The sequence below is a fragment of the Mycteria americana genome, chromosome 3 (assembly GCF_035582795.1).
Source record: "Mycteria americana isolate JAX WOST 10 ecotype Jacksonville Zoo and Gardens chromosome 3, USCA_MyAme_1.0, whole genome shotgun sequence".
NCBI lineage: Eukaryota > Metazoa > Chordata > Aves > Ciconiiformes > Ciconiidae > Mycteria > Mycteria americana.
The window spans coordinates 125269036-125286727 of NC_134367.1; the positions used below are offsets into that span (position 1 = coordinate 125269036).

Here is a 17692-nt window from a genome sequence, read left to right on the forward strand (position 1 = left end):
TTTAATATGTAACTAACTGTATCAGTATCTTACCAGTGAAATATTTTTATTGTACTGTATTTTGTTTTTTAAACTCATTCGCTTGCAAGTTTTTAGTCAGCTCTTTCTAGAGATGCTGGTAATGACAACCAGAGCTTCCTAAAATACAGGTATCGCTGCATTTCCATTAGGCGTAACTAGACGTTATTCAGGAAATAAAGCAGAAATAGTAGTTTTTTCACTTGTTAACTGACACTTCTTTTTAGGCACTACTATTTAACTGAAAATCACAACATCAAAGTTGAAACAAGTTAACAGGACCAGGTTCAGACTCTGCTGTATGGAGTAGATAATAAAATACAGATAACCTGTAAGTTCTATCTTGAGCTTCTGAAAAGAGAAGAGTCATACTTTGGCAGTAAACTAGATTAATTTTTCCCTTCTCGAATGAATGTGAGTAATGCAAGTTTCCATTTTGTACTCCTTTAAAACAAGTTCCAACACTTTGTGTTGAGGTACTGTACATTTCAATAGCTAGACAGGCTCCGGCAGTTTGTCAGAGCTCCATAAGCTCTCCGCTTATGGCTTGCAGAAAGAAAGCTAGATTTTCATTTCTCCTTCCATTCAACAGGAGTCTCTTTCATGTTTGAAAATTGAAAACGCGTGTTTTTCAGTGTGGTGCATGGATGTGTGTGCGCCCTCTGGCACACCTGTTTCTAATTTCCTGACTTGAAAGCATCTCCCATCAAAAGAAGCAGAAAAACAATTTCTTTCTGACACGCTGCTCGGAAGCCCTTGCTTTGCAGAAGGCCTTCCTTTCGCTTACCATCTTGGTTCCATTGGTAGAACATTATAAGATGCAGAGCACGCATTGTATGGGATGTTCAGCTTATATTGTGCTGAGTTCTTTCCCCTCTTGTTGTGGTTATTTCAAGCATTAGAACTCTACTTGAGAAGTCACTATGCTGAGGGAAAAACAGTAATTTAATCCTTAGTTTCTTGCATGAAGCTCAAATTAAGGACCAAAGTCTATAGCAAGTTAAGGTTTGTATAACCTATGACTTAAGTAGAGTATTAGTTACTGTTTGGTACAGAAGGTTAAATTAAAATTTAAATATTATAGCTCAGATTTCTTACTTTTTCTTCAAAACAGTATGCAGTGTAAAATAGTATCCAATGTAATAGCTGAAAATTAAAGATGTTAACAATCTTAAAAAATAAAAAAACAAACCCACAAAAAACCCCTAGTAACTTAGTTGTTGTGAAAGTTGTGCATAGGCTAACTAGCAAAGTACTGCAGAATAGAGCTATTAACTATTAAAGATCACTTAGGAAGGAAACATACAAAATTTTAAGCTCTAGCTTAAACATTACTGGCTTGCCTGTTTTCTCAGTTCAGCAACTAACACTTTCACAAACAGCATCTGGATTGTCTCCGTAGCTACCGTGCTGCAGTACGTACCTATCCGGTGGTACGCTGTTGAATTACATTGGTTTCATTTACTGACAAGTTGAACAGAACAAAACGTCCAGAAAGACTTAGAGCTTAAAAACCATTATATGCATACAGCTAAACAGTACTTGGAATGCAAAGACTGGGCCTGGCTCTACAGCATAATGGCCACTGGTTCATATGCTCATAAAACTTGCCTTTGCTAAGCTTTGCTCATTACTAATGTGATCAGGTACATGCAGAAAACACTACAAATGTGAATCAGGGCACGTACTTCTATGTAACTTTATGGATTGTAACAAAAAAATTCTTAAATTTTTAAGCGGGTCAGTAAGGCGTACAGTTCACATTTATGCCTGCTAAGGTATGCAGCCCTGATACGTTTCTTGTCTTGGGGCGTATAGTGACATTTGGGTACCAAAGAGTTGCTTTCTAGAGTATCTGGCCACTACTAGAATTGTGAATGATAGCAGAAAAATTATTGTCATTTGTCAGCATAGTAACAGGTTTCCATGATTGGTTCATGTCTTTCATTCCTCTGCAAGAAGGCATGTATCTCACTTGTCATACAGCACTGTACAACATAACAGGTACTTCTGGTTTGCCTGATCTGATTCACTAATCAGCAATATCTGGTGCATAGAGCGTGGACTGCAGGAACGACCATTTTGCTATGCTCGAAAAAATGTCCGTTGGGGGTTTTGTGCTTTTCTGTGCTATTTTGGGCTGAAATAGTAACTTGAGAGGACTACTGATACGTATATAAGTGTTAAGTTATAATAGGATAACAGAAGAAAAAGAGACTATGAAAAAAGAGGTTGTAGATTCCCAGATTGTTCTTGTGGGGACCTTGTATGAATCAATGAGGAGTGTCTGAATAGGAAAAGGGGTATTATTCTCAGAAATTAAAACATTTAAATACCCACAGAAGAGGGAAGTCATATTTCATTGCTGGTCAGCTTTGCACTTTGAAAGAAACACTGCATTAGAAGCTGTATTGTGGTGTGATCCAAGAAGATATGCGTCTCTGAAAATCAGTTCTGATGCTTTCTGTATGATCATCAGGGGTTTTCTGTATGATCTCCAAGTGGTTTTCAGGCAGGGTTAGAAGCTTCTGGTTGAAGACAGGTTTTCTGTTTTGTTTGGTGGTGTGTTTGTTTTTGTTGGTTGTGTTTTTTTTTTTTTTTTTTTCCCCTTCCCCTGAGTTTTGGTTGTTTGGTTTATTTGGTTTTGTTTGTTTGTTTTGGGGGTTTTTTTTTTAGATTCTAGTTCTCAGCAAGCATGTTGGTTTGAGTGCAAAATAAATGCGTTATGACTGTCGAGCCTTATCCTTCTTTGCTTCCCTTGTCGTAGGAGCCTGTTGCTGCCATGTACCTCTGGAGCCTTTAGGAATCTGGGTTTTTTAAACTTCTTTCCCCTTAACCTAGGAGGCTAGAAACTTGCATCAAAATATCTGTCTTTGCATGTATGTCTTTATTTATCAAAATAGACTATACATTTCCTGTAGAAACATTGCTCACTTTGCCAGTAGTAATCCTAGAGGAGGGCAACTAATTGTACTTAACCTCTGCAAACATGGACAACAGTAGTTCCAACAGTAGTATTTTTCTCAGTGGAGGGGTTATGAGTAGGCAACATGGTGTTTGCACAGTATTACTGTGTTAGGAAAATAGTTTGTTTACTATATGAAACAGTTATTTCAGTGAGAAGCACTAATTTAACCCAGTAAATTTTTCTAGATAGTGATCTCCATTTGAGTCACTCTTGTGTGAAGGCTTATGGAAGCTTTGGTCTGTCATTGCAAAGTGTTTGTCTCTGAGATATAATAAGCTTCAGGTTACCGAAGAAGTCATCCTCTTAACTGGGAAAGGATAATAAAATGATTTAAACTCTGTTTACAGGAAAGTTACTAAAACAAGTGCATTTGAGACTTTAATGTAGAATTGAAAAATTCTTATTAGGCGTCCATGTTGGTTTGGTTTCAGTATTATTCAGTGACGAACCACAAAGTATAATAACACATACAGGTAAACATAGTATAACATGAGATAGTTAAGCAAATGAACCAGATTTACATTTTCATCCGCTTATGTGCATGACTTGGAAATGCGTTAAAGTAGCTTTGACTGTAGTTGCTGTCTTGAGTCGTGTTAGTAAAACTTTTTTGGAAGTTGGCTAATGCTGGTGGTTAGATGACAGGTGAATGGAACTATAAATTTGAACCCACAACTTTATATTGTAGGTTATAAATTAGGTTTTGATTACTGTAATTCTGTTTACATTTATTTTGTGTCTAGCCCTAGTATTCTCTACAGTGTTTTCCCAGTAAGGGCAATTCTGTTGGAATAATTAGGGTAATTCTTTTTCTCAGCCTTTATCTGGTCAAAGTATGTGAAACACTGCTTAGTTATTTTTCTTGTTCAAACATAGATGTTCCTACATCAAAAACTGCAGTAACAAATTTTTCTTTTCAAAATGGGGGGATTATTTTCCTTAGTTATCTGTCCCTGCAGATTGCTGGCATGTGATGTGTTGAAAGATTTTTACATACGCTGCCAGCAGCAATCTGTAAGTTTGCTGCCTTATAGGTTGACATAAATATGACAAAAAGAAATGACTTTGTCTGTGGGGATGTAGAGATGTGTGATGTGTTAGTAGAATTGCAAGGCTGCTTTCCTTGTGGTTGATTCTGGATGACATCAGTGCGCTGCAGCTGTTCTTAACCCATATTAAGTTTTCTCTCTCTTAATTTTTTTTTTTTTCTAGCACACTTGATGTTATGGGAACTCTTCAATAAAGTCATTCTCTTGGGATAAATAACATTATACATCATGCTAAAAAATGGCTATTGTCTTTTTGATGCCAATTTAGGAATTACTTAAAAACTGTGAAGAAGTAACATCTGGTTTTATTACTTGATGCGTAGGAGATGCATAGGCTCACTCTGATTTTTGCGTCTCCTTTGCTTGATTCACGTTCGAAGTCTCATGCTTCTTACCTCACATAGGATATAAATGTTATATTTAAGGTGTTAACAGGTTCTTTTCAAGAAAAACTCAACTTGCTAAGTTTTTGCTGGAGCATATGCTTATTTAGTTTTATTCTTTACAGCAAAACTTCATAATGTTTACATTTTCATGGTTTAAAAAAAGTGATAGCCATGTTGTGATCTATGGGTAAAATGCATCTTGCAGTTTTTGCATGTTCTTCGTACGTTACTTTGTCTTGAATAAATATTAGATAACTCTATTGTGGACAAAAGCTTTTGAGCATGGAAGTAATGAGGCAATGAATGGACAGGCCCTCCTGGTAAGCAGCTGTTGAGGACACTGCATTGTGTGAGCCTCTTGAAGATAATATCCTAACCCGGATGCTGTTCTCAGTAACTGGAGAGCTTGACAGTCTCAATGAAAACACTTTTTTTTTTCTTGTGCTTTCAAGAACTGCCTCCCTTTGCTGTGTTATTGTTGTAGTATTTCAGCTCTTTCCTTTTCCTCTAAATTTATAACTGGTTTTTACTCAAGCTGTTTGCTAATACAAAGGATTTTTTTTGTCTTTCAATTATATGTAGATTCAATGCCAGAGTACCCCACTTCAAACAATTCAGTTTAACCGAATTGTATTAATCAGGAGACACTGCCCATTAGAAGGAACACATGAACGGAAGACTAAGGTGTAATTTTGATGACTGAATATAGGAAGATTGTGGGACACGTGTACACAATTTTTCTGCAGTCTTGTCCCTGGGCTTATTCTCTGACATGTAATGCATATATAATGCTCCATAGGGGTTTTTTTAATCTTGGAAATGGGGGGTGAGGGGTCTTTTTTTTTTTTTTTTTTTTCTTTCCCTTCTGTGTTAGCAGTCGTTGAAGAGCAGTGTTTGTAAACTCACTTTGCCTTTAAGGGGAAGGGTATATTTGTGTGACAAGTAACCAGAAAGAGAGATTCTTGGAGTAGGTTGCCATTTTAATTAGGGCTTAAAAGTGGTGGCAAGAACAAGAAGCCGGTTTGTGAGTAACTCTAAGACACAGCACCAGACCTGCCCAAGTGCGTTCATGCAATGTTGTGCCCAAAACCAGTCAGTGCTCTAAACTCAGCATATTGGGAAGCACAGAGATGAGACGCTCAGCAGGCTGCACTGGAGCCAGTTTGGGATGGGTTTATTTATTAGTACTTTCTTTGTGCCAGATCTAGGCTGGCTTCAGCCAGAGTTGCTCAGTTTTCTCTGTTCTGGGCTTGTTAGTGCTTCCAGTAACATGAATGTTATCCGTGGAGACTGAGCTGCCTTTGTCTGAAGCCAGCTTAGGTCTGATGTCTTACCAGCTCCGGCTCTCTGCCATGTGAAAGCAGCTAGATTGTTTCCAGCCATAAATTGTCTCTGGAAGCCGTGTAGGTGTATTTATGTAGTGCTGCACCTGAGCTAATAAGTCCGCATGGATTATAGCTGACTTTTGTATGGAGCCAGCACAGTGCTTGCATCTTGTCATGGTTAATGAGAAATTTGCTAGAAATACATATAGATAATTGGGAATTGACTATATTTGACTTCTCTCTATGTATTCTGGTGTCTAATGCAGTTTTAGGCCCTGATATACTCTGAAGTTACAAGTCTGATCAAACTGTAATCACCTAAATTTAAATAATTAAAATTATTGTCATATTACAGCTGTTAAATTAGTTAGTTGTGTTTTTCCTTTTTTCCTAACTGGATAAGACATTTCAGCTTAACTGGTGCTTGGTTAGACCTCTTCTAGCTGGTTCATCTGCTTCCTTGCCATTGAGGAATAATGTCAACAAATGGGAGGCATAGTGGTACAAGGACTTTTGTATATATGCAGAAGGTATCACCAGTGTGTTTTCCTGTCCAAGAAACCTTTGATCCAATAAACATGCACTGTACCATTTGACTACAGCTGTATGTCCCAAAGCACATTACAGGAATGGGAAAGAGCGTGGGAGAAAATCAGCAGGTGTGACAGTGTTCCTACAGAGTAAGAGTAGCGCTAATGACCTGTCTTTGTCACCAGCAGGTTTCAGGGGATAGTTACAGAAAGCCCTGAAGCAATAAGTGGTTGTTTGCTGGAGCTTTTTAGTTTCTTAAAGACAAACCTTCAAAATTTACAGGAATTTTTATTAGGGGTCCGATGAGCAGCCACCCTGTCAAAAAAGCATAGGTAAATCCACGTATTCCTTTGTTGACAAAAGGCTAAATCAGATGGACTAAATAGAAGGTTGCATCATGCAAAGGAGTTACTGTGGCATTCACTAAAGATGTTCTTGGTTTGAAGAGAGTTGCATCCAAGGATCATTCCTGTGATGATTAGTAAGTGGATTCTTTGAGACACAATTGCAGGATCTGGATAAAGATGACAAGTCAGACAGTCTCGCTGTTTCTTCTCACTATTTCTGTTTCTTCTGTCTGTACTTAACCCTTTTTGGTTTATGACTTTATGCAGTACAAATTTCAGGAAAGTGGTGAGAAAAACTGCTGACATCATTGAATTTTCGTGTGACTCAGTGTCACTCTCTTTAAAAAAATAAAAATTAAAAATAAAAATGGCAGACAGGTGTCATGCCTTTTTTTTTTTGTCTGTGATGGTGTAAAATAATGACAGAGTTTCTTCATAGTGATATCTATATTTTGACTATTCCCAATCTTAATATTTCTTTAGGTTGTGGAGAGCACCTTGTCCGAACCATACTGGCCAGAGAATGTTCATGTGCTTTGCAAACAGAAGATGCCCACCAAGCTCTCCTAGAGACTATGCAAAACAAGTTTATTGGTAAGTGTATGGTGCTAAGTACCTAAACATTGCATAACATTGTTTAAAATTCAATTAACCTTATTAAATAATATTAAGATACTTATTTTTGTGATTTCTGTTGAACTCTTATGTTGCAGTTGGCCTCAAATTTGGTGTTGTGTTACACCTAAACAATGTTAAATCAAACCATAGAAGAATATTTTAGGAAATCTAAAGGAAAACCCTTGGAAATATCTGAATTGTTATGTGAGTCATAGAATACCCAGAGAGATTTGAAGAAAGACTTTCCTGCCTGAATCACTGGCTGTGGTGTACAATTGCATGTTTTAGAATTGGTGGTTTAGGAGCGTTAATAAAAATTATTCATGTTAACCTTTTTAAATATAAATATAGACCTCAAAACCACTGCATGTTCTAATTAAATGCTTCGGACAGACAAATTCTGGTTTGCTGTTTACATGATGAAATTAATTTTTTGAGAAAGTGAAGTAGACTTCATTGAAGGCTATTGTAAGGTAAAAACAAATTTTTTCCTTGATTTGAGAGAATTACACATGACTCCTTATACCTGTTTAATTTTTTGTGAATATGGATCTTGTTTTCTTTCTTCAAGTCATAAGCAAAATATGAATATGGAAATTTAAAACATATAGATATGTTTGAACTTTTGAAGATAGCATAGATTCCAATGAGGCTTCTGGCACATATGTTGACTTGCATTGTCTTTATAGCCCTTAAAATTTTTTTGAAGTTTTAGTATCCGCAATTTTGACCTTCAAAATTTCTCGTGGACAAGACAACATAACACTTTTTGTACACTGTATTGCTCATTTTTATAGTATCTTAACTGGAACTGAAAGAGGAACATATGGATACCTTTTTGGGACCCAGGAACCATTGTCCTTGGTCTTGGCAAGAAACGTGTTGCAATTTCTTTATTTCTGTTTATAATGTTGAATCCATATTAAACTCTGCTTCTGACAACATGACGTTTGACTGTTTGAGGGGAAGCGGGGAAGTCACCTTCAGATTGGAAGGCTGCACTTGATAATTTAGTTGGGAAATCAGACTAAATCCAACAAAACAGGAAAGTTAAAAGAATGACAGACAGTATCAAATTAATGCTTTTCATGATATAAAAATGTGAAGAGAAGTGTTTTATAATTCCTTTTTAAAATGTCATGTTTTAATTAGTGATGGGTCATATTTGTATTTTCAGAAACTTATCACTGGAGGTTTTTGCTATCTGAAAGTAGGGATGTGTATTACCTTCTCAGTGGTACTTTGGGGCAGTGTTGAAATGGAGAGGAAAAAAAAAAGAAAGAAAAAAATATGATAAAGCCACCTTTTTTGTGTAGGTGAAGCATTTGAATTCCATGTCTTGATGAGAAAATGTAAAATCTAGTTTGCCCTCAGCTGTCCTATGAATGAAGACTGAGGAAAACCTGAAAATCCAGATACATCTCGCTATTTACATGTGACATAGTACTAAGTTTGTAACCAGTAGTGTAGTTTTGGGGGATCTTGGCAATTCTGAAGATGGAATGTGAAGTTATGTCTTGCTAATATAGTGCAAAAAATGAAAAAATGCATTACACTTAAAACAGTAGGTTTATACTAAAAAGGTTTTTTTCCTCTGAATTTTCATAGACATTGATGTGCTAGTTGATAACTTGGGATGTATGGTATGATGCAGGATTTCTTACCGGTGTGAAACAATAGGATAAAACGGGCTAATAGCCTACTTGCTGATGGCATGGATTCTTTCTAAAAGCCCTGTTTTGTGGTCATGTCAAACTTTCACCAGAATTATAATGGGCCAAGGCCAAAAAAAAAAAAAAAAAAAACAACTTTAACAAAGCAGAGCTAGAATGTTTTGTCAGAAGTCAAAATGTGCGTTACTTGTATTGGAGGGATGAACAGCTGATTTTGGCAGTTGCCATCAGATTGGTGCTTCCTGTTTACAGAACTCTCCAAGTCTCCGCAGAGCCCTGGGAATCCTTCCAGCTAGGGAATGCCTGGCTTAAACAGTGAGTGCTGTTTGAACAGCAGGTGATGAGCAAACTAATGACAGATGTGCTTCTCTCATCCTTTCTCAGAGCCAGCTTACTATGGATAATGCACAATTGATGGTTGAATTGGAGGTGAGAGAAATTAAATTTAGATTTTTTTGTAAATCAAACGGGCTTAATATCTTTAGTCGAAGAGTGCTAAAGGCTTGGTAAACAGTCGAAGAATGGTGTTCTGTAAACACAAATACCTTCCAAACAGAAGAACAGAGGATTTTGTTACTCATCATTCCTTTCAAATGTGGCCAAGTTTGTGGAATGTAGACTTAGAGTAAATGTTTGTGTCATCTCACCGGCGGGAAATCTGGGCTTTTAACAATGGCACGTTACGAATTGTACTTTAAAGCTTCTTATAAAGTATTAGAAAATAATGAGCTGAAAGACATAGTTGGAATCTGATATTTGGTCTTTCCTTAGTGGAAATACGTTTGTCTATTCTTGTATTTTTAAGTTGTGTTTCAGTTCACAAATGAGCAATGTCTGCAGAAAGGGAATAGCGGAAGGATAATGCTGACACTCTTGTCAAAATTTTGTGTCAGATACCTCTCTTAGGAGCAGGAGTTTGGACAGTTAGGAATCATACAATATGAATTTCCCAATTATGAGCTATGCTTGTTGAGGGGGAAAAACCCCTCATACTTAAACAGTTACAAGACTGCCAGTGACTGTTGTTGCACAGTGTTACTGTTACTTTATATTTTGGTGCTTCATCACTCTAAGCTTTGTAGTATCCTTTGTAGTTTTATAGTGGAGGAAGCATGCTATGGAATCGTTATTATGTCTTCTCCATGACACAGAGGAAAAGATTTGAGAAGAGAATGAATTGATCCTGAAGTTTCATATAACCTACTTTATCCACTGCAAGCTTATGATTTCGCAAGTTTATATTTGATGGTAGACAGAATTGAATAGGCCTATTTGTTACCTGTACAATAAAACCAGCTGAAAAACTAACACAATGTGGTGGTTTTACATGAGCATTCGTCTAGGTCCTGACTGTGCTTCTCCTTATCAAAAGTATTGGGATTTTATTGAAGAGTGGTATCCTCAGCTATTTAATTTCTTAAAATCTGATCTGTAAAGTTTGAAAGTACAGGTGCTTTTCCTTGCAGCTTCTTTAAAAATTCTAAACAGATGTTTTAAATTACTTACTTATCATAAAATATAAAGATTTCTGGTTTCAGACAGCTTGTGCTTAAACATTTAACAAATAATGGTGCATGAAATTAAAAGCAGGCTTCATTTAGTGCTTATATATTCCTCCAATGTTTATTTAAATTGTTAGCTTGAAGTTTAGTGGGATACATAGCAGAAGCAGAGTGGCAGACAGCTTCACTTGAAACACGTTCTGTACGCAAGCCGACAAAGTCCGACGGCATAGGTGAGCTATGGATTATTGACCTGAAAAAGTTGGAATTTCACTCACATTACAGCATGAGAAGGTTTAGAACTGTTTAGCTGCACTCCCTTAAAACTGGGGGATGCTAAAGCACTTAATTGGTTACACCACGCCAGAGTCAGTGTTTAGACTAAACTTCTGAAGACTTTGAAGGCTAATGTAAACAATGAAGCTGGTAATGGTTTCTCTGCTATGGAAGAGTATGAATTTAAAACATCTGATGAACAGCTGGTTAGTCCTTCAGCTGGGTAAGTGTAAATAAAACACTTGTTTTACAGTTTAGTATTGAATCTGTGCTAGAATGGATCTGTCCAGTAGCTACAAATGGGAAAAAAGCACGGGTTCAGAAATGAAAAACTCTCACTGATTGCATGCTCTGGAGGAAGCAGTCTTCATCATGGGAGCAGTTGAATTTACAAGAGACATAAAAGAAAGTGTTCTTCACTTGTAGCTGTAGTTCCTCCAGAGCAAGGCTGAATATTGAGGCCATTATTTGCCTTAACACTTGTGAAATCTGTATGCTCTATCCCTCATCTGAGGCTGAACCCGGGTCTTGGGTGTTCAGTTGTGGTTACTCTTGCAGAACTCGATGAGATCAGTGAACGTGGAGCTGCTATGAAGATATGTTTGCTTATTTTTAAGAGACCATTACTACAGATTAATAATGTACAAAATATATAAATAAAAACTTAATAATACTTTCTATATGTCAGATAGCAATAATAGAATAATTGAGCTTTGAAGGAGGGAAATGTGTATTGTAAAATATCATTTTGTGACTGAGGGAGGTAAGGATTCAACCAAAACTGTTGAAAGATGGTTTTTGTTTGTTTTTTCCTACCCCTTCTCTCTGGTGTGGCCAATCAGTGCTAACATTGTGAGTTAATGTTGTAGTTGAAGTTTTGCTTTGGATTTTTCATGCCAAATTCTTCAATGTTACACCAGTGTAACTGGGAAGGAACGACGAGTTTCGTGAGACTTAAAATGGTATTAAAAGCCCCAGCTTTCTGTAGTTTTGTCATTAGCAAGCTTTTAGATCAAAGATTTGTCTAGCAATTCTATTTTATTGCAGTAAAAAAAAATATTTTTGGCTAGTAGGCATATTTTGTTTTATTTTTACTGAATTTGTAATTGTACAGCAAAATCTATCATTCTTAAGAGTACAGAGAGAGCAAAAATGATGTAGAAGTGTGGCAGCCAAATTACTTTTTCCTTCTAATGAGAAACCATTATGACTTGAATATACATGGCCATATTTCAGTTGCACCTTTTCTCTTCCTGTTTAAAGACTAATTAAATATAATGTATATGAAAAAGTGCCATTACCTATATTGTTATTTTTTTACAGAAGTCTGCACTATTATTTCTTTTTCTCAATGACTTGGCTGTAACACAATGATTTTTAGAACTAAATTAATGAAATATGTTCCTAACCTTTGAATTCAGTGTTTTGAGAACACTCAAATTAATTCCTGTGTACAGTGCATGGATTCTGTTTAGAAATAAAGTATAATACTACTTTTGTACCATTATTTTTACAGATTTAATAATGGATGCATAGTGTTCAGATGTCTAGAATCTTGCTTAACATAGACCTACTCGTTTGCACTGTATTGCTGTGTTAGAATACACTCTTTAGTGTAATTGTAATCCTCAGTAATAAGTCTGCATATCCAGAAATATCTTTGTTTAAAAAAATATTAATATATTTGAATCCCTCTTTTAACTTTTTTTGAATTGCTTTAATTGGAAAATAAAATACATTCTCTGTTTTAAAGAATGTGCTGTTCAGTGTGTATTTAATTTGGCTTAGAGTCTGATTTTTAAGGGAGGAGACACAATCTCTCTGAATTTATTGTAGTGTGGAATACTGTAATGTTATTACTGTAGGCGACTGTTTTTTACTGCCACTATTTAGAGGTTGATTCCCCACAACTTAGCCAGTGCAGTGAGTTAGACACACACTCCATATTGTTGCTGATTTTGCACTGAGATGGTTTAGCTGAAATTGCTGGTGAAAGCAATTGGAATGGATGAGGGAGTAGTCACACAATTTGCTTTGGATGGCTCTGTGGATGGCAACCTCCCGCAGAAGTGGGGAAATAGACGGCCCGTGGAAGTGGTGTGGGTGAGAAGATCATGAACCATTGCAGGGGTTTTGCAAGTGACTATGTCTTCATTTGCTCTTTGTGTCTGGAGGTGAGAAGAAGGGATATGTTCTTGTTTCAGACTTATTTTAATTCGGCTGTGGATTGTGCTTTAAAAAAAAAAAAAAAATCTTCAGTAGCTCAGCTGAAAATACTCAATCTCAGTAATTTCTTGAGTTGCAACTGTGTCTTGGCTCAATCTCTGTTGCTATGGCTCCAAAGCATGGCTGGCTGGAACAAGAAAGCCAATATAATCCCATCGTTTTCATTGTCGTGTTGTAGTATACTGGTCAAGGTCCTGCAAATGAGGACAGCCTGTAGGTTCTGGGTTTTGATGTTGCGCACCACTGGGCAAGTAACGCTGCGTTTCCTGTGATTTAAGAGGGAGATAATGCACCCTCTCTTCTTTGTTTTGTTTGCAATACACAAACTTTTAAGATATTCCCTGGTTTAATACTCCATTCAAATTACCCACTACAAATCACTCTCAGCCATTTTACTCATCTCTGTATCACCCCAGTACTACAGTTATGGTCAGTTCTTACAAAGTTAGTGCAGTAAGACCTGGTCTTGTTTGGCCTAACCAACTTTTGTCCTTACTTTAAGGATCTAACTTGTGTTATTCCTAAAGAAGCCAGCGTCTTGCTTATCTAGTGTGTTTTATGAGTGCTGAAGTTAAAACTATACTTTATCATACTTTTATCGCGCTTTTATTATGCTTTTATCATGCACAGTGCTATTAATCTTCTTGAGTTTTCTAGTTGAAATAACAGCAGACTGGCAATGTGCTTCAGGAAGGGCTGAATTAAGCCAGTCAGTTTTCTAGCTTTTGAGTGTTTAGCATGGACTTGCAAAACCTTTGAATTTTGTGGGCTGGTAATAAAGCTTCCGTGGTGCATAATCATTAAAGAAAGTAACTTGGTTCAGAAAACAATTGTGTACATATTTAGGGTAATAAAATGAATAGCATGTTTAAAATAAATAAATAAATGCTATTTATGCTGGCAGAACTGGGATTCTCATGAGCATAGTTGTACATGTATAGGTAGAGCATCCATTTTTTGGATGAAATTGTAAGCTTAAGAGTTTGTCTTATGTGCTTGAAGCTCAAGTTTTAAATTATTTTTTTAAACCCCGTTTTAAAAATAGTGTCCCAAAACACATACTTTGAGTGATTACTTTTCTCATTCTGTACTCCACTGAAGAAGACGAATGTTTTGTTTCTGCAATCTCTGTAAAAATGAAAGGATTCTGATGAAAATGTAGCATTATGTGTTTTGCTGCAGACCATTTACATGGAAGGAAATATACTGCCAAGTCTTCTCTTAAAGGTTAAAAAGAGAGAGCGTAGCATGTGCAAATTATTCAGATTATTGAAAATTTGATCATTGATGATGGTGCATAGTTGACAAAAATACTGGGAAAATGAAGAAATTTATGATTGGTTTATTTACAGACTTTCTTCCATCTATTCTTTCCCGAGCGTGGAAGAAAGAAAAACACTAAAAACAAGTAAGCAATTAACCTGATGTAAGCATTTCTAGAAGCAGGCGTTAGTGGCATCAAGTCTCTAATCAGTAGTTGCTGTCTGGTTTTATGTGCGTTTATACAGTCTTAGTGTTTTAATATGGCCTTAATATGCTATATGCTTTAAATAGCCAGTTTGCTGTTTGTGTTCTGCTGAAGTAGAACATTTTAAACCATTCTAATTAAAGAGATTATTAGCATTTTTCACTAGACCTTGAAAGAACCTTTCACAGGCCTTGAAAGAGGAGGAGACACACTGCTTATTTAAAAAAAAAAACAAAACCAAAACAGGTTTTTAGCCTGACTTATAGCCTGACTAATTTATGCAACTGAATATAAGATAAGGTCCGCAGACCAAGTTCAAGTTAAGACATTGCCTTTGAAGTACCTGAGTTTCTGAAGTAAAGATTAAAGGATGCATGTCCCTTATGAAGAAAACCACTTTTTTTGTTCATTTGCTTGCAGAAATCATACTATGTACTTAGCCAGCGTTTGTGTAATGCAGTGAGAGTATAAGAGATAAAATTAACATCTGGGAAAGCATGGAGTACAAGAGTTTGATTTGGGTGGTAAAACTCTTTACAATTTCCGAAGCCTTGCATTTCTTTTTTAACCAAACATATTTTCCTGTTTTGTTATCTATTATGTTACAATTGGCTGGATTCTTGGTTCACCGGCATTTGGTCGCAGTCGATGAGTAATACAGTAGGTGTAATTGGCACCTAGTAATAGTTCTTGTGCAAAGCAAATGGCACTTTAAAGATAATATCAGTTTGTGTTAGGTCAAATAAGGTATTACTGTTTATTAAGCATGCTACATTTGTTATCTTCCTGTGATATGGGCTTCTGTTGTTATGACCACCTTGTATCACTTCTGAACATGGCTGCTCTTACGTTGAGAGAACACATGGTAAAACTTTTAGTTTTCCTTACAGTAAAACTTGAAGTTGGTTCTTATTGGGTTGTTGTTGTTGTTGTTGTTGTTTGCATTAAAGGAGTAATTTTAATCATACACATAACTATGGGCAAATTGAAGGAGGCTGATGAGTAGATCTGCTCTAAAGTTCTTGTGGTCAGCACATCCTTTTACAGTGTCTGTATGGTAGACATAGTATACTAATTTATTTAAAAGAAAATAATTGAAATATATGAAAAGCCTGTTGCAATTGTATGTTCAACTTTAAATCACAGTGTCTTGCAAATGTGTGACTAGGGTCTATTTGGGCTTAAGTGCAAGAACTTGGTTAATTTTGTGGCTCAAGACATTTTAAATCATATGATTTCATACCATTGTTTTGACATTTAAAAGTATAGGAATCTCATTTCAAATTACAAACCAGAAAAAGAATACTTTAGACTTGATTCCCTTCCAACCCGAACTATTTGATGATTCTATGATTCTGTGATTCAGCTAACTTTAAAAATTTTCCAGTTTCTGATAGAAGATGTTTTCTATCATATGTCTTAAATTAACAACAGAAAAGCCACTTTAAAAAGTAGGATGTGTTTTGGCTTTTCTGCTAATATTAATAAAACAACAAGGAAGACAGTCTATAGCAGTTTGATGATGTCTCTGTACGAAGTGCTTTAAATTGGGAAAAATGAATAAGCTGTAAAAGTGACCCAAATTTGCTTGATTTTTTTCATATGTGGCCATCCTTATATTAATTATAGTACAGAAAGAACTAAATATTGAGGTATGATTTTTTTTTAAACTTGACACTCTGTTTTTCATTATTGTATCTTCCTTGATGCAAGAACAAATGCTTTTGTACTCACAAATGTAATTTCCAATATTTTTTTTTTATTCCATGTAGCTCTTCTTCCTTTTTTGATTACTGGTAGATTAGTAGATTACCATTTAGAAAGTTACTTGGTAGAAACACTAGAAAAAATAAAACTGATACTTTTGTAAAAGCACTGGTTGACCTGACAGTCTTTTCAGTGCTTAGGGGGAAGGCTGGAAAGTGAAATAAAAATACCCAAGGAACTATTCCTATTGCAAATAATTGTCCCCAATGATTTTACCCAGGTTCACCTTTTCTAGCCAATGAAGATGGTGTACTCGGAGGTGTGATAGTTCTTCGGTCTTGCAGGTGTTCAGCAGAGCCTGAATCATCACAGGAAAAGCCTACTTTACTAGGTAAGAAATTCTTATTCATTTTTCCTTGAGCTAGGTGCTAACTCAAAGTGAAAGATGAAATAAAAACTGTCTGTGCATGTTTACCATTGTTCAAAGGCCACAGAGAAAACAAAAAGGAATTGAAATTGTTTGAGATTATAAAACTCTAGAATGTGAAATAGTAGTATTAGCCTTGTTCTCTAAAACTGCAGAAAAGAGCATGCTTTCTGACTCGTTATTTCTGAGCAGAATTGTGATTCAGAGGGTTGTGTGGGATCCTTCTAAAACCATGGCATAGGAGTAACAGTTGCTTGTGGTGAGACAGGGCATGCTCCTTATAGAAAGAATCGCATTTTTAGCTAGGGATAATGCATATGACGGTTTACTGCTTCTCAGTGGTTTATATGCTAAAAATGCTATCTAAAATGTTCTTTGTTCCTCCTTTTTGCAGGATAACAGGTGAAAATTTGGAGGATAGACTTAAAGTTTGGAAGGGAAGTTGTTTTATGGTTAGAAATTTTTTGCTATGCCCAGGAAAATCTGTTCAGATAAGTCGCAGTTGTTATTTGCATATGCAGTCAACAGGCGTACTTGCTGTGTATATTGAGATCAGCAGAAAACTGTACTTTGCCTCCATCAGTAGCTGACTGGTTAAAAAGGCTCTGAGCTTTACAGCCCTTCAGCCCTGTTTATGTCCTAGAAACAAGATCCTCATCTGTCTTGCTGCTTTACAACGGAACAAGTGTATTCTAGTAAACTGTCATGCGGTTTGTCGTAGAGAAACAGCTAGGAAACTGAAGGCTGTAGGCTGCTAGCAGAGGTGGGTGGAAATACAATCCAGAGACAGTAAAGCCCATGTTGTTCTTTGAAGGCAGGGACTTGGGACTGGGGGCATATGAATTACTTCAGTGTGACACTTGTAACATCTCCTTTCCTGTGGTGCTCCTCAGATGTGGGCGTATGTGTCTGGTCATGCTATGTGTTTATGTATTGGGTTGCATGGACCTGTCTAATATGTATTTATCTCTTGCTACCAGAATTAAAGTTTTTTTCCTTTGTATAATCCTCTGCTTTATTATTGCTTCCCCAAGTGTTTCATGAATCGCTGTCAGTAGCATTACAGATTTGAAGTAGCTTTCATATCTTTTAAGATTTAGCATGACAAATTTCATCACCTAATTTCACTTTGTGTATTAAGGCAGGTCGTAGCATCTCACGTGGTAATTCT

General features: G+C 36.3%; 1 protein-coding gene across 1 annotated transcript in view; it reads left to right on the forward strand.

Annotated features, from left to right (window-relative positions):
• The window catches only part of TASP1 (taspase 1), a 90531-nt gene that overhangs the window by 55146 nt on the left and 17693 nt on the right, over positions 1–17692 (forward strand). The window contains 2 exon segments of the mRNA XM_075496898.1: positions 7108–7218; positions 16375–16485. Of these exon segments, the coding sequence (XP_075353013.1) occupies positions 7108–7218; positions 16375–16485 (222 nt within the window).